Here is an 18,141-nt window from a genome sequence, read left to right as displayed (position 1 = left end):
AATAAATACAATATAAACATTACAAATAATTACCTTTGTAGACGGTTCCAAATGCGTTCTCCACCTCATTAAGCGCACGTGCGCAAGAGAGACAGAAAAGCTGCAGCTGGAGCGCTCCGCTGTGGTTCCGGAAGCGATGAGAGGCGTTTTCAACAGCCAACTCTGACAGAAAATGATTCTAATCTGCGTGTATAAAATAATTATTTTATACACGCAGCGTCCAGCGCACAACGCGTGGTAGCCAGTAGAACAAAGCAAGGCGTCCAGCTGGGAACACAGTGGCTGGGATCGTTACGACGATGTGCGTGCAGGTGCACGGATCAAAGTCGTGCAGTTGTCGGGGCACCTTAATTCTGTCACGCCTCGAGCTCGATCATGGTCGGCGCATCTCAACGTTTAACCATACAAATAAAGACTCACTCCAACCCAAATTTTTGCACTCTACCTGAGGCACCTTTAAGTAAAAAATCATTAGTCCTCAGTTTGATCTCTGTAGAAATTCCTGCAGTTTGACGTTGTTTTTTTGTTTTGTTTTTTTGTCTTGTGGCTAACCCTAACCCTAACCCTCTACGGTCTACAGCATTGCGCCCTCTACTGAATGAACGTATTGCTACAATTTTCACCTTATTTCTGTGGAATTAATTTGAATTATTTTGAGTATGGACTTTAAAAATTGATTCTTAGATTATAAAATTAAATATCTCAACACCGTGAGTATTGATTTTTCACCCATCGCTCTGTATTGTAATCATATTAATAAACGTTTAAGAAGCAGTGGGATGTAAGTGTCCTCTTCTTCAGCATTCATCATTAGCAGCAGAAGGACTCATCATTATCATTCGTTTTCAGTTCAACCGACAACACCAGGACCAACTACACCACATCCAACAACTCCAAGACCGACACCAAGTATGACTCATAAATATTAATCAGTTCTAACAACAGCACAAAAACCCTGTGGAGTTTTCTCCTTTCATACCTTGATATATTTGTTCCTGTTTGATGTCTGTCTCCTGCACAGATCCATGTCCTCCTGATGCTGAATATATAGAATGTGGTCCAGCTTGCATCCCCACCTGCATGGAACCGTCATCCAACTGTACTGGCTCCTGTATCTCTGGTTGCTTTTGCAAACCAGGTTTTGTCTTCAAGGGACGGCGCTGTGGCCCGCTGGACAAGTGCGGTTGTCTGGACGACCACAATAACTATTATGAGGTCAGAGGTCACTGCTGACATTCCCAGCAGTTCATCTGTCAGTGTGTTCTCGTACCTGAAGTACTCGAGGCTGATGTTTTGTTGGATGTGTCTTTTCCAGCCGGGTGAGGTTGTGTTTGGAGATGGGTGCTCTAAGATGTGTCGCTGTGCAGGAAACTACACTTTGGAATGTATCGATAATTCCTGTGACTCCACTGAAGAATGCCGTGAGGTGAACGGAGTTCCAGGCTGCTATCCTAAAGGTAATGAAAATATCATCAGGTCATGTTTCTAGACTTTGGAAATAAAGTACAAAGTCAGAATAACTCAAGGACCTCGTCACATTGGTACAACAAAATATACATGACCACAAAGTTCAGTTCATTTGAAATAAATGGATACATGAAGGGACAAATACAGTATGTACTTCTTGAAGATGGCTCATTGTTTTCCTGCAGGTCAAAGAAAGTCATTTCAGACCTGATTTGGGTTTTGGTGGTGAGGTTTCTGCATGCACACAATTTGTGACTTGAGGATCTTTTACATGAAACTGAAACATTCAGCTGCCAAAGGCAATACCCCCTCCCCCTTTAAAAAAAAAAAGACATACTTGTGTGGAGGGTGTGCTTTTTTTAAGTGTGCAGGAGGAGATGCTATTAACAGCTATGTGAGCTGTTGTGCCTTTCTGATGCTTTCTGTCATGTTGCTCACTCACATTTTTCAATGGAAACAGAATGTTAACATTTGGGGTTAACTAGAAGGAAAAGATGACAACTGTTAAATGTATTTGTAAAAATTGTACTCTTGAATTGTTATGGAAATTTTGGTCAAACCAGTGGTTTAAACCTCTGGTGTCCAAAAGCATTTAATCTTTACCTTATAAGAAATTCCTCTTTTAAGTTACCTGCATATTATAGTGTCCATGTGTTGCATCTCAAAATCTTGAGAGCAATCTCAGCTTTCTGAATTTGTCATGTGTACTGCAAAACGATATAATTTGGATTTAAATCTGAAAACATGAAGTGTTTTTAGAAATTCCTCCAGTCTTTGGTGAAAATCTATTTTTATTCAGGTGGCTGAACAGTTTGTTGTGAAAAATGGGATTACCAAAGTCTTCAGAGCACAAAAGTAATGTAATATATGAAAGAAATTGAAACAATGTAATCAATTTTTGAAGTAAGTTCAGTGCAGCAGCACCACCTGCTGGGAATTACACAGCAGAGATCTGGAACATTCCAAATCTGTTGTGTGGGCCGCTGAAGAGGAGGTACTGCTGGCCCACCACCACCAGAGGGCGCCCTGTCTGGAGTGCAGGGCTCCAGGCACCAGAGGGCGCTGCCGCCTCACAGGAGCAGCCAGGGTGACAGCTGTCACCCATCACCTGAGACGAGACAGCTGATATCCATCAACAGGGAGGTATATCAGCAGGACGGCATCTCTACCTCATTGCCGAGATATCGCTCTACCAAGGAGGTAACGAACTCAGCCAGTTACTCTATTCTAAGAGTTAATACTTTTTGCTTGTGCTTAAGGTCAGCTGAAGACAGTGTTGGACGTGACTAGATAAGTACTCACCTTCCAATCCTTCAGTGTTGTTTTTGAGAAGAGGTAGAGGTGGTGTTTCCACCCTGTGTGTTGCTGGGTGCAGCCGCACCCACACCTGACTGTTTCTGTTCCTTGCCAGCAGTACCGGATCCGACGAGTGGAGGCAGTGGCCACCTGGGGTTCGGGACTTGGCGGCTCCAGTATCCCCGGGGTTTGGTGGCAGAGGAAATCGGGTTGGTTCCGGTTCGACTTGGACAGACGTCTCCTATCGTCGAGCCTGCTGTATTTGTAATCTGTTGTGTTTGTTGTGTGAGTTCACAACAGTAAAACTTTGTGATTTGACTTTCTCCATTGTCCGTTCATTTGCGCCCCCTGTTGTGGGTCCGTGTTCCTACACTTTCCCAACAGGATATCTCGGCCAACGTCATGGATCCCGAGGGGCGTCAACCGGCTGTTGAACGGCCAATGGAAGAACAGGACGCGCAGGCGTCCGCAGGAGGGGTAATCGGTGAGTTGCAGCGGATCCTCACCGCTTTCACGACTCGGTTAGATTTAATGACCGAGCAGAATGTCCTCCTGAACCGCAGGGTGGAGGCTCTCGCCGCGCAGGTGGAAGCACGCCCTCCGGGCGCCGCTGCGGCTCTCCCTCCCGTAGACCCTGTGCGTAACATTGACGTTCCACTGGTCGTTCAACGACCCCTCCCACCTTCCCCGGAAGCATACATAAGCCCCCCAGAGCCGTACGGAGGCTGTGTGGAGACGTGCGCGGATTTCCTTATGCAGTGTTCGCTCGTCTTCGCACAGCGTCCAGTCATGTACGCGACTGATGCTAGCAAGGTAGCTTATGTAATAAACCTGCTTCGCAGCGAGGCACGCGCTTGGGCTACAGCGCTCTGGGAGCAAAAGTCACGGCTCCTTCAGACATATGATGGGTTTGTGAGGGAGTTCAGAACCGTGTTCGATCACCCCAATAGAGGAGAAACCGCTTCAACTGTGCTACTGTCGATGAGACAGGGGCGTCGGAGTGCAGCTGCCTATGCAGTCGACTTCCGCATCGCGGCTGCGAGGTCCGGCTGGAATAGCGCTGCCCTCCGTGCCGCCTTTGTAAACGGACTGTCATTGGTTCTTAAGGAGCACCTGGTGGCTAAGGACGAACCGCGGGATTTAGATGGGCTCATCGATCTTGTCATACGGTTAGACAACCGGTTAGAAGAACGTCAGCGGGAACGAGACGAAGGGCGTGGCCGGGCACGCGCCGTCCCTCTACCTTCCGGTTCCGACCGCGCTCCGCCTTCCCCACGCTCCACGGCCCCTGCGCTCCGTGGGGCCACAGCTCCCCCTACTGACGAAGCTATGGACACGAGTAGGGCAACATTTAGGGCACCACGGAGCCTGTTTTGTTTGTGGTGCGATAGAGCACCATATGAGGGAGTGCCCCGAGCGGTTCAACTCCAACGCCCCGCCCCTAGAGACTGGGCTAGGGGTGGGCCGAGACATTCACGTGGGACACACCCACATTGCCACACGACTCCCAGTCACGATCCTTTATGAGGACTCAACCCTGAAGGCCCCAGCACTGGTGGACACGGGCTCTGAGGGAAATCTGTTGGACAGCAGATGGGCCAGGGAGATAGGGCTCCCTCTGGTGGCGCTTACCTCGCCTGTACAGGTTCGGGCACTAGATGGCTCCCTACTCCTTCCGATCACGCATAAGACACCACCTGTAACTCTGGTGGTGTCAGGAAATCACCGGGAGGTGATCAAGTTTTTTGTGACTCAGGCCACCTCCTGTGTGGTTTTAGGATTTCCCTGGATGTTGAAGCACAATCCCCGGATTGATTGGCCGTCCGGGGTAGTGGTTCAGTGGAGTGAGACCTGCCATCGGGTGTGTCTAGGTTCCTCGGTTCCGCCCGGCTCCCGAGCTAAGGAGGAGGTCAGAGTCCCGCCCAATCTGGGGACGGTGCCGGTGGAGTACCACGACCTTGTCGACGTGTTCAGCAAGGATCTGGCTCTCACTCTTCCACCCCACCGTCCGTATGATTGTGCCATTGATTTGGTTCCGGGCAGTGAGTTCCCGTCCAGTAGGCTGTACAACCTCTCACGGCCTGAGCGCGAATCAATGGAGACCTACATCCGGGACTCGTTAGCTGCCGGGTTGATCCGGAATTCCACCTCCCCGATGGGCGCAGGTTTCTTTTTTGTGGGCAAAAAAGATGGCGGACTTCGTCCATGCATTGATTATAGGGGGTTGAACGAGATCACGGTTCGCAACCGATACCCGTTGCCCCTGTTGGATTCAGTGTTCACACCCCTGCATGGAGCCCAGATTTTCACCAAGCTCGATCTTAGAAATGCGTACCACCTGGTTCGGATCCGGAAGGGAGACGAGTGGAAGACGGCATTTAACACCCCCTTAGGTCACTTTGAGTACCTGGTCATGCCGTTCGGTCTCACAAACGCTCCCGCGACTTTCCAAGCGTTGGTTAACGATGTCTTGCGGGATTTCCTGCACCGGTTCGTCTTCGTATACCTAGACGATATACTCATCTTTTCTCCGGACCCTGAGACTCATGTCCAGCATGTACGTCAGGTCCTGCAGCGGTTGTTGGAGAACCGGCTGTTTGTGAAGGGCGAGAAGTGTGAGTTCCACCGCACGTCTTTGTCCTTCTTGGGGTTCATCATCTCCTCCAACTCCGTCGCTCCTGATCCGGCCAAGGTTGCGGCGGTGAGAGACTGGCCCCAACCCACAAGCCGTAGGAAGTTGCAACAGTTCCTAGGCTTTGCTAATTTCTACAGGAGGTTCATTAAGGGCTACAGTCAGGTAGTTAGCCCCCTGACAGCCCTGACCTCACCAAAAGTCCCCTTCACCTGGTCGGATCGTTGCGAAGCCGCGTTCAAGGAGTTGAAATGGCGCTTCTCGTCTGCACCTGTTCTGGTGCAGCCCGATCCTAGTCGCCAGTTAGTGGTTGAAGTGGACGCCTCGGACTCAGGGATAGGAGCCGTGCTGTCCCAGAGCGGGAAGACCGATAAGGTCCTTCACCCGTGTGCCTATTTTTCCCGCAGGTTGACCCCAGCCGAACGGAACTATGACGTCGGCAATCGAGAGCTCCTTGCGGTGAAAGAGGCCCTTGAGGAGTGGAGACATCTGTTGGAGGGAACGTCCGTGCCATTCACGGTTTTCACTGACCACCGGAACCTGGAGTATATCAGGACCGCCAAGCGGCTGAATCCCAGGCAAGCCCGCTGGTCACTGTTCTTCGGCCGTTTTGACTTCCGGATCACCTACCGTCCCGGGACCAAAAACCAGAGATCGGATGCCTTGTCCCGGGTACATGAAGATGAGGTCAAAACGGAGTCGTCGGATCCCCCGGATCCCATCATCCCGGAGTCCGCTATCGTGGCCGCCCTCACCTGGGACGTGGAGAAGACCGTCCAGGAGGCCCTGACACGAGACCCAGATCCCGGAACCGGACCGAAGAACAAACTCTACGTCCCACCAGAAGCCAGGGCTGCAGTTCTGGACTTCTGTCACGGTTCTAAGCTCTCCTGTCATCCTGGGGTGCGAAGAACCGTGGCAGTCGTCCGGCAGCGCTTCTGGTGGGCGTCCCTGGAGGCCGACGTCCGGGGTTACATCCAGGCCTGTACCACCTGCGCCAGGGGCAAGGCCGACCACCGCAAGACATCGGGATTGCTACAGCCGCTGCCCGTGCCTCATCGCCCCTGGTCTCACATCGGCCTGGATTTTGTCACGGGCCTCCCGCCGTCCCAGGGAAACACCGTCGTCCTCACGATAGTGGACCGATTCTCCAAGGCGGCCCCCTTCGTGGCCCTCCCGAAGCTACCAACGGCCCAGGAGACAGCGGACCTCCTGGTCCACCACGTCGTCCGTCTGCATGGGATACCATCAGACATCGTCTCCGATCGCGGTCCCCAGTTCTCCTCGCACGTCTGGAGGAGCTTCTGCCGGGAACTGGGGGCCACGGTCAGTCTCTCGTCCGGGTATCACCCCCAGACCAACGGGCAAGCAGAACGGGCCAACCAAGAGATGGAGCAGACCCTACGTTGTGTGACAGCCGCGCACCCGACGGCCTGGAGTACCCACCTGGCCTGGATCGAGTACGCCCACAACAGTCAAGTATCATCAGCCACCGGCCTCTCCCCTTTTGAGGTGTGTTTGGGGTATCAGCCCCCGTTATTCCCGGTGGTCGAGGGAGTGGTCGGTGTGCCCTCGGTCCAGGCCCACCTACGGAAGTGCCGTCGGGTGTGGCGTGCCGCCCGTTCTGCTTTGTTGAAGGCCCGGACGAGGGCGAAGAACCATGCAGACCGGCGGCGGACCCCGGCTCCTACGTATCGTCCTGGGCAGGAAGTGTGGTTGTCCACCAAGGACATTCCCCTACAAGTGGACTCCCCAAAACTACAGGAACGATACATTGGTCCGTTTAAAATTCTCAAGGTCATCAATCCCGCCGCAGTGAGGCTTCAGCTTCCGGCCTCACTGCGGATTCATCCAGTGTTCCATGTTTCCAGAATCAAACCTCATCACACCTCACCCCTCTGCACTCCGGGTCCGGCACCACCTCCTGCCCGGATCATCGACGGCGAGCCGGCTTGGACTGTACGCCGGCTCCTGGACGTCCGACGGATGGGCCGGGGTTTGCAGTATCTGGTGGACTGGGAAGGGTACGGTCCCGAAGAGCGCTCCTGGGTGAAGAGGAGCTTCATCCTGGACCCGGCCCTCCTGGCCGACTTCTACCGTCGCCACCCGGACAAGCCTGGTCGTGCGCCAGGAGGCGCCCGTTGAGGGGGGGGTCCTGTTGTGTGGGCCGCTGAAGAGGAGGTACTGCTGGCCCACCACCACCAGAGGGCGCCCTGTCTGGAGTGCGGGCTCCAGGCACCAGAGGGCGCTGCCGCCTCACAGGAGCAGCCAGGGTGACAGCTGTCACCCATCACCTGAGACGAGACAGCTGATATCCATCAACAGGGAGGTATATCAGCAGGACGGCATCTCTACCTCATTGCCGAGATATCGCTCTACCAAGGAGGTAACGAACTCAGCCAGTTACTCTATTCTAAGAGTTAATAGTTTTTGCTTGTGCTTAAGGTCAGCTGAAGACAGTGTTGGACGTGACTAGATAAGTACTCACCTTCCAATCCTTCAGTGTTGTTTTTGAGAAGAGGTAGAGGTGGTGTTTCCACCCTGTGTGTTGCTGGGTGCAGCCGCACCCACACCTGACTGTTTCTGTTCCTTGCCAGCAGTACCGGATCCGACGAGCGGAGGCAGTGGCCACCTGGGGTTCGGGACTTGGCGGCTCCAGTATCCCCGGGGTTCGGTGGCAGAGGAAATCGGGTGGTTCCGGTTCGACTCGGACAGACGTCTCCTATCGTCGAGCCTGCCCACACGACACCTTTGGAATTCGGTTACTGCTGTATTTGTAATCTGTTGTGTTTGTTGTGTGAGTTCACAACAGTAAAACTTTGTGATTTGACTTTCTCCATTGTCCGTTCATTTGCGCCCCCTGTTGTGGGTCCGTGTTCCTACACTTTCCCAACAAAATCAGCATATTTGTAAAATGACGTACTTGAATGTTGCTTTTTTCAAATATTTATTTTTTTAATAAAGAAAGTCCATTCATGTTGAGAAAGAAAGAGAGAGAGAGAGAGAGAGAGAGAGAGAGATCCTACTTTGTGCTAGGTGTAAGTCAGGGTACCAGATGATATCAGCAGTGGTGGGCACAGATAACCAAAAAATTAACTTCGATGACAGATAATCAGATAACTGAAAAGTTATCTTTGATAAAGATAAACCGATAAACCACCCAAAAATGTATCGGAATTTACAGATAACCGATTGTTTCTAGTATATTTGCAACTACTAATAAACTGAATTTAATTTTAAACACCACGATCGCTTCTGGAAACATCAAAGCGACAGCAGACCCAAACAATGAGCCCACACTTTTATGTTTGAACATCCTGCCTCCTGCTGGAAGCTCTTATTTACTACACGGCTTACAGTACAGAGACAAGCTGAGAGCAGTCACCAAGCCCAACTCTTTACCAATCATAACGCTCTGGTCAGGCGGAGGTCTTGGAAAATAAAGTCATACTGACTTATGGTTTGGTGTATAAATAAAATGAATACTGATAGAATAACTCCATTAATGTCAATTCTGTCATTTGTACAAAGTTAAAATATAACATATATCTTTTAATGTTGAATAAGGCACTAATTCTGAGGTTTTGTAACAAACACAGACAGATCGCAAAGGATTCTGGGTAAAATTTACCTCTGCTAAACACTGATTGGTTCAGTTATTCACTATGTAAACCAACACATTAATGTGACGTGTGTCGCGTGTTGGTGTTTACAGATGTGCTTTTGTAAAATATTCCACTTTTTATTTGTAAAAACAGGCATTTTTACAGAGCCCTGGAAGTGTCATCACAACATGTTTTGTATGTGGAGAGAATGTGAGAATGTTCAGATGATTTTTTTTATTCATTTTTTGGACCGAGTATCAGGTTAATCGCGCATCCTGCATCGTGTAGTGTACATGGAGTAACAAGCTGCGTTTAACATCTCACGACCACCTCCTGATTGCTGATCGTATGGTCAAATGAAAATCAAACCTGTTTGATATTACAACCCCTGGCAAAAATTATGGAATCACCAGCCTCTGAGGATGTTCATTCAGTTGTTTAATTTTGTAGAAAAAAAGCAGATCACAGACATGACACAAAACTAAAGTAATTTCAAATGGCAACTTTCTGGCTTTAAGAAACACTATAAGAAATCAAGAAAAAAAGATTGTGGCAGTCAGTAACGGTTACTTTTTTAGACCAAGCAGAGGAAAAAAAATATGGAATCACCCTGTAAATTTTCATCCCCAAAACTAACACCTGCATCATATCAGATCTGCTCATTAGTCTGCATCTAAAAAGGAGTGAACACACCTTGGAGAGCTGTTGCACCAAGTGGACTGACATGAATCATGGCTCCAACATGAGAGATGTCAATTGAAACAAAGGAGAGGATTATCAAACTCTTAAAAGAGAGTAAATCATCATGCAATGTTGCAAAAGATGTTGGTTATTCACAGTCAGCTGTGTCTAAACTCTGGACCAAATACAAACAACATGGGAAGGTTGTTAAAGGCAAACATACTGGTAGACCAAGGAAGACATCAAAGCGTCAAGACAGAAAACTTAAAACAGTATGTCTCAAAAATTGAAAAATGCACAACAAAACAAATGAGGAACGAATGGGAGGAAACTGGAGTCAACGTCTGTGACCGAACTGTAAGAAACCGCCTAAAGGAAATGGGATTTACATACAGAAAAGCTAAACGAAAGCCATCATTAACACCTAAACAGAAAAAAAAACAAGGTTACAATGGGCTAAGAAAAAGCATTCGTGGACTGTGGACTGGATGAAAGTCATATTCAGTGATGAATCTCGAATCTGCATTGGGCAAGGTGATGATGCTGGAACTTTTGTTTGGTGCCGTTCCAATGAGATTTATAATGATGACTGCCTGAAGAGAACATGTAAATTTCCACAGTCATTGATGATATGAGGTTGCATGTAAGGTAAAGGCACTGGGGAGATGGCTGTCATTACATCATCAATAAATGCACAAGTTTACGTTGATATTTTGGACAATTGAAAGGATGTTTGGGGATGTTTCAAGATGATAATGCATCTTGCCATAGAGCAAAAACTGCGAAAACATTCCTTGTAAAAAGACACATAGGGTCAATGTCATGGCATAGGGTCAATGTCAACGAGTAGATCTGATTTGATGCAGGTGTTAGTTTGGGGGATGAAAATTTACAGGGTGATTCCATAATTTTTTCCTCAGAATTGAGTGATTCCATATTTTTTTCCTCTGCTTGGTCTAAAAAAGTAACCGTTACTAACTGCCACAATCTTTTTTTCTTGATTTCTTATAGTGTTTCTTAAAGCCAGAAAGTTGTCATTTGAAATGACTTTAGTTTTGTGTCATGTCTGTGATCTGCTTTTTTTCTACAAAATTAAACAACTGAATGAACATCCTCCGAGGCCGGTGATTCCATAATTTTTGCCAGGGGTTGTATTCTGGTCGGCCGTCGTGAGGGTTTCCTGCTGCTGAGGGGCAACAGGCATCCTACCACGCTCGTACTGTGCATGTGCAAACACCGCAGAGCTGTCTTGTAATGTTTTTTTTTTTTGTCATTTTGTTTTTAAACTTTGATATCTCCCATCGAGAATTTTTGTAAATTAAGTTTGAAAAAACTTAACTTGTGATTAAAAATATACAGTGTCTGCTCATCTTCAGGACGAATACTGCCATGAACACTACTGGCCAGTAGATGGCAGTAGAGGCCTTGAAATCTTTCTAAAACAAAATTCCAGATAATCCGTGTTTGCTACATTTAAGATGCGTGGAATTTAACAAACACAAATACAATAACGTCTATAAACCCAGAGAATATATTCACGAGAGTTTTAGGCACTAAAGTTTAATGCTGTTGTCCGTGGAGCCTGAACAGTGTCTGAAATGCATTTGTCCTGTCGTGAACGTACTAATCCTACCCATAATGCACTGCTCGGCACAGCATGTCCACACTAAAACCTTAAAAATTAGGGCATTACTTTAAAACTAAAACATATATGTTATTTTCACTTTATAAAACTTCAGACATGACAGTAATTTTAAATAACTTGTCCAAAATTAGTTTGGTTAAAATTTGAATCATAAGTTAAAAATGTATGCCTCTGGATGACTTGGGTGATATTGCCAGCGTATCAGTATGGTGTTAAAGGAAGTGATTTTTTTTTTCTTAAAAAACAGTTTTTAAGAACCATGCATCTGTTAAGAAACGTTTATCAGGTAGGTGCTCAACTTATTTTCAATTTTAGAAATGTTTGCTGCTGTTCAGCTGTGTTTACTACGTTATCGGTCTAAAAGTTATCGGACAAAAATTCATCGGAAGATAATTAGTCCGATAATGGTTTTTAAAGTTATCTAAAAAGATAATCCGATAATGAAAACGTTATCTTCAATAATGATCTGTTAGCGGATTATCGGAACTGTGCCCACCACTGGTTATCAGTTAATGATTAGATCTTAAACTGGTTGTATTAAAGGCTGAGAGGGTGCTGGTTTTCATTCTACTCACCACCTCAGCAGGTGATTTCACTTTTGCTTCTGGTCAAAGTGGAGTTGATCAGTGATCTCATGTTATGGTGTCGATGGTTTTATTGAAATCCTGCACCCAATCTGGAACAACTGTGAGGTCATTGAGTTAGTGCTATTCCATGTTTTTTTTTTTATTATTTAGGAAGATGTAGGATGGAGGGCTTTGTAGTCAAGAGACACACTGGGAAGAATGTGTGGACTCATGAGGTCCCTGGACAGGTGTTTCCTGATGCCAGTAACAATGCAGGAGAATGAAAGCCCAAGTTCCTGTATGGTTGTGAGACCTGAACACAAAGATAATAACTCACTGTCTTTGGTACCTTTTGGAGCATCTTTGGGTACCACTGGGTAGACTTGGTGTCAAATGAACGGTTACTGAGGGAGACTCAGTTGAGGAGTATCTCCTACATAGTGATGGAACATCAGCTATGACATTTTGGCCATGTAGGTGTGTTTCTCTCTGCACTGTCCAGCACACAGGTGTAGTTTTGAGGATCCCAGCGACTGGAAAAGGTTTGTGATGTGTGCCACCTCAATTTTCAGGAGGGCCTCATTTTTTGTGGCAGTTGTGATCCAGTGTCCTCTGTGTGAGTGGGCAGTCTGGGGTGTACAGATAACAGTAAAATATATTTGCTATAATTTTACCTCTAACACAAAGTTTCTTAAATCTTATGTCCTCAGGTACATCCACTTGCATCGCATCTGGAGATCCTCACTACACCACCTTTGACAAACGCAAATACGACTTCATGGGCAACTGCAGTTATGTGATGTCTGAAGTCTGCAACGATACAACTCTGCCATATTTTGAGGTCCACGCTGACAATGAGAACCGATATAACAACCCCTCCATCTCCTATGTGAAGGCTGTACATGTTAATGTGCAGATGGTAAAGATCTCCATCCTCAAAGGCGGAACTGTGCAGGTGAGAGAAGAGGGAAGGACGCACCAAAACACACTATGTCCAATGACAGGGAAGCCACACCCACTGACAGCCACTGTGTGGGGGGTTGGGGGCATATGCAGTGATCATTCATTTGATATTGTGATGCCACACTCCAAGTTATCTGATTATTAATTCTGTGTTCGTCACCTTTTATTCCCACGTAGCTGAATGGAACCAACGTAAACCTGCCAGTGAGTCCGGCCTCCAGTGTCTCTGTGTTCAAGTCAGGAAAACACTACACTGTGAACATGACCTTTGGTGTTACTGTTCGCTATGATGGAAACCACTTCATGGACATCAAAGTTATCAAAGAGTGAGTGAAAACGTCAGTACAGATGCCGTCAGTTGGCGTTAAATTTAAACGAAGTGTGTGTGTGTCCAGACCCTTTGTTCTCTCCTTGCTGATGGTGAGCCCACATGAAGGTGATGCCATGTTGTTTCTGTGGGCTGAGTTAGACTGAGCACCATGGCTTCCCCCAGGCCTGGTTCCAGGATGCGGCATGTTTCTCTGTCACAAAAAAAAAAAAAAAATGATTGTCCCCATTTTGGTCAGAATAGAGATTTTGCCCCAAGTGGAGGAGTTAAAGTATCTTGTTCATGAGTTGGGGATAAGATAGGCCATGAGATTGATAGATGGATTGGGGCTACGTCTGAGGTCCTGCAGACACTGTACCAGACCATCGTGGTGAAGAAGGAGCTGAGCCAGAAGGCGAGGCTCTCAACTCACCAGTCTACCCTCTGTGAGAAAACATCTATGTGTTAATTCTTTATTTATTTTTTTTAGTTTTTAGCTTTAGTTATCAAGCAATTGCTTTGCTTAACTTGTGTGTTATTTTCCTATTTTATTATTTTTCTTTTTGGTGTCAAATATTTACTTTATTCAAATAGCCATACTTTTTATGAGTTTCTGTTATTGGTTTAAAATGCCTGAAAAGTGGTTCTGACTGGTTTAAAGTTTCAGCAGACAAAGGGAGTTAAGTTTCCCATCCATCACGCATGCATGGGCTTCAGATATAGGGAGGGCTTCCCTCTCTGTCTACGGGTAGCCAGTAATATTAGGTTTGTGAGACTAAAGCCAGCCTATTGTAAATGACTTGCCTTTTATAAAACCACTGGGTTTCCTTTGTTCGAGGCCTTATGAGATGGAGCTCTTGTGTGGGCAAAGTCTGTGGGGCCCAGGCCTGTACCTCACCTAACTTTAAATAAATTTAACCTGAGGAATAGATTGAATCTAGACTCTATTTGGGACGGGATGCAAAAGATCAGGTGAATTACAACTCCTATGGAATTACCGAAAGTACAAGTTCGCCAATACAAACAATAGAAATGAGGTTCCTCTGTGTGTATCTGGGCTTAAACTCAGGGACAGAGTGAGCAGCTCAAATATCCAGGAGGGACTCTGTGTAGAGCAGGGATGCTTAAGTTCGGTCCTCGAGAGCTACCTTCCTGATACTCTTAGTTGTCTCCCTCCTCCAACACACCTGAATCCAATGAAATGACTCATTAGCAGGCTTTTAATGAGCATTTCATTGGATTCAGGTGTGTTGGAGCAGGGAGACAACTAAGAGTATCAGGAAGGTAGCTCTCGAGGACCGAACTTGAGCACCCCTGGTGTCGAACCACTGCTTCTTCACATCAAAAGGAGTGAGCTGAGATGGTTCTGGTTTTGGCAGCGTTCATCCTTGACCCAAAATACATAAAAATACCAAATGGCAACAGATTGCTTTTTTAGTATAGTACAGTGTGTTTTTTAGGTATTATTCCTAAAGACTGGAAGAAAGCCAGTGTTACCCCTCTCTGGAAAGTAATGAATGACTGACTGGATTGCAGCAACTACAGGGGTACTACCCAGCTCCCTGGGTCTAGTAAAGTACTTGCAAGGATCTTTCTCAGGAGAATGCTGAGATACCGGCTTTCTGATTGGCCACCAGAGCTGTCTCAACTGCATCCTGACCAACTCAGGGATTAATAATTGAACCCATGAATACCAACATGGTTGAGCTGCTTTGTAAGGCATCCCAAGAATTTGCAGAATCCCAACTAAGGTATTGAACAACATGGCTGGTTAATTCACATTTACAGTGAGTGCTGTGAGGAGTGGACGGGCAGAGTCTCTGACGTCTAGCCAGTAAACTCAGGATCTGTCAGGGATCTGTTCCAGCCCTTACAGTGTTACCATAGACTAGATGTTGGGTAAGTAATATTAATCAATCAATCAATTTTATTTATATAGCGCCAAATCACAACAAACAGTTGCCCCAAGGCGCTTTATATTGTAAGGCAAGGCCATACAATAATTACGTAAAAACCCCAACGGTCAAAACGACCCTCTGTGAGCAAGCACTTGGCGACAGTGGGAAGGAAAAACTCCCTTTTAACAGGAAGAAACCTCCAGCAGAACCAGGCTCAGGGAGGGGCAGTCTTCTGCTGGGACTGGTTGGGGCTGAGGGAGAGAACCAGGAAAAAGACATGCTGTGGAGGGGAGCAGAGATCAATCACTAATGATTAAATGCAGAGTGGTGCATACAGAGCAAAAAGAGAAAGAAACACTCAGTGCATCATGGGAACCCCCCAGCAGTCTAAGTCTATAGCAGCATAACTAAGGGATGGTTCAGGGTCACCTGATCCAGCCCTAACTATAAGCTTTAGCAAAAAGGAAAGTTTTAAGCCTAATCTTAAAAGTAAAGAGGGTGTCTGTGTCCCTGATCTGAATTGGGAGCTGGTTCCACAGGAGAGGAGCCTGAAAGCTGAAGGCTCTGCCTCCCATTCTACTCTTACAAACCCTAAGAACTACAAGTAAGCCTGCAGTCTGAGAGTGAAGCGCTCTATTGGGGTGATATGGTACTATGAGGTCCCTAAGATAAGATGGGACCTGATTATTCAAAACCTTATAAGTAAGAAGAAGAATTTTAAATTCTATTCTAGAATTAACAGGAAGCCAATGAAGAGAGGCCAATATGGGTGAGATATGCTCTCTCCTTCTAGTCCCCGTTAGTACTCTAGCTGCAGCATTTTGAATTAACTGAAGGCTTTTCAGGGAACTTTTAGGACAACCTGATAATAATGAATTACAATAGTCCAGCCTAGAGGAAATAAATGCATGAATTAGTTTTTCAGCATAACTCTGAGACAAGACCTTTCTCATTTTAGAGATATTGCGTAAATGCAAAAAAGCAGTCCTACATATTTGTTTAATATGCGCTTTGAATGACATATCCTGATCAAAAATGACTCCAAGATTTCTCACAGTATTACTAGAGGTCAGGGTAATGCCATCCAGAGTAAGGATCTGGTTAGACACCATGTTTCTAAGATTTGTGGGGCCAAGTACAATAACTTCAGTTTTATCTGAGTTTAAAAGCAGGAAATTAGAGGTCATCCATGTCTTTATGTCTGTAAGACAATCCTGCAGTTTAGCTAATTGGTGTGTGTCCTCTGGCTTCATGGATAGATAAAGCTGGGTATCATCTGCGTAACAATGAAAATTTAAGCAATGCCGTCTAATAATACTGCCTAAGGGAAGCATGTATAAAGTGAATAAAATTGGTCCTAGCACAGAACCTTGTGGAACTCCATAATTAACCTTAGTCTGTGAAGAAGATTCCCCATTTACATGAACAAATTGTAATCTATTAGATAAATATGATTCAAACCACCGCAGCGCAGTGCCTTTAATACCTATGGCATGCTCTAATCTCTGTAATAAAATTTTATGGTCATCAGTATCAAAAGCAGCACTGAGGTCTAACAGAACAAGCACAGAGATGAGTCCACTGTCTGAGGCCATAAGAAGATAATGTGTAACCTTCACTAATGCTGTTTCTGTACTATGATGAATTCTAAAACCTGACTGAAACTCTTCAAATAGACCATTCCTTTGCAGATGATCAGTTAGCTGTTTTACAACTACCCTTTCAAGAATTTTTTAGAGAAAAGGAAGGTTGGAGATTGGCCTATAATTAGCTAAGATAGCTGGGTCAAGTGATGGCTTTTTAAGTAATGGTTTAATTACTGCCACCTTAAAAGCCTGTGGTACATAGCCAACTAATAAAGATAGATTGATCATATTTAAGATCGAAGCATTAAATAATGCTAGGGCTTCCTTGAGCAGCCTGGTAGGAATGGGGTCTAATAGACATGTTGATGGTTTGGATGAAGTAACTAATGAAAATAACTCAGACAGAACAATCTGAGAGAAAGAGTCTAACCAAATACCGGCATCACTGAAAGCAGCCAAAGATAACGATACGTCTTTGGGATGGTTATGAGTAATTTTTTCTCTAATAGTTAAATTTTTTTTTTTAGTAGTAATAAGTAATTTATGATTGAGTGAAATAACATTTCTACATTTTCTAACCAAATTCATACTTGTAATTTACAGCTACAAGAACCAGCTCTGTGGACTGTGTGGAGACTATAACGGGAATGCTAAAGATGACTTCCGTAAGCCAGATGGATCACTGACCAGTAAAGCCAATGACTTTGGACACAGCTGGGTCACCGATCCAGGGTGAGTTTTGGCCCTAGGTTTTTTTAGGGGATATAAGAAAAATAGCATTGCAGTTTACCATTTTTATAATTTTTAAATTATGTGTTTACTTGCTGGGGTACCCAGCCCTGCCCGGGTTAACCTGTTTTAGACATATGCCAAATGCCAATCATTTTAATCAAAACAATTGCCCAACATTTGTTTTTGTAATGCTGATGTCTTATAAATATAATAGTTAATGGGCTAAAGTTTGTCCAGCAGAACTATAAGAGGTGGACTCCCCAAAACTAAGTGGAAATACTTGGTGAAAAGACAAACACATTTGAAGTCCATTTTTTTTACTAACAGCCCAATTTCATAGCCTTAAGAGTGTGCATATCATGAATGCTTGGTCTTGTTGGATTTGTGAGAATCTACTGAATCTACTGGTACCTTGTTTCCCATGTAACAATAAGAAATATACTCAAAACCTGGATTAATCTTTTTAGTTACATAGCACTACTATTATTCTGAACACTACTGTATATAGTTTTTAGGGCTACATATTATAGTTTGGGAGTTTATCCCGGACAGACAGAAAGACAGACAGAAGTGGCAGCATGAAAAGCACATGGTAGAACAATGTATGGTCTTACATAAATGTCTATTTTGGGGGTAATTTTCAGTTCAACTTTTAAAAAAAATGGTACCAGTTTGTTCCCTGTGTCATGAGGATTCAGAATATATATAGTTTTTAGGGCTACATATTATAGTTTGGGAGTTTATCGCACATGGTACAACACTG

The 18,141-nt window shown here is 45.5% G+C and overlaps 1 protein-coding gene across 1 annotated transcript in view; it reads left to right on the top strand.

The window, feature by feature from the left end:
• The first annotated feature begins 1,193 nt into the window (after nucleotides 1–1,193).
• zanl (zonadhesin, like) overlaps nucleotides 1,194–18,141 on the top strand; it is a 222,749-nt gene continuing 205,801 nt past the window's right edge. The window contains 4 exon segments of the mRNA XM_034165014.1: nucleotides 1,194–1,457; nucleotides 12,603–12,847; nucleotides 13,033–13,181; nucleotides 17,250–17,378. Of these exon segments, the coding sequence (XP_034020905.1) occupies nucleotides 1,211–1,457; nucleotides 12,603–12,847; nucleotides 13,033–13,181; nucleotides 17,250–17,378 (770 nt within the window). The 5' untranslated portion in view covers nucleotides 1,194–1,210.

Source organism: Thalassophryne amazonica, chromosome 23 (genome assembly GCF_902500255.1).
Source record: "Thalassophryne amazonica chromosome 23, fThaAma1.1, whole genome shotgun sequence".
Taxonomy (NCBI): domain Eukaryota; kingdom Metazoa; phylum Chordata; class Actinopteri; order Batrachoidiformes; family Batrachoididae; genus Thalassophryne; species Thalassophryne amazonica.
Note: the sequence above shows the minus strand (reverse complement) of the source record. Positions and strands in the feature narration are given on the sequence as shown.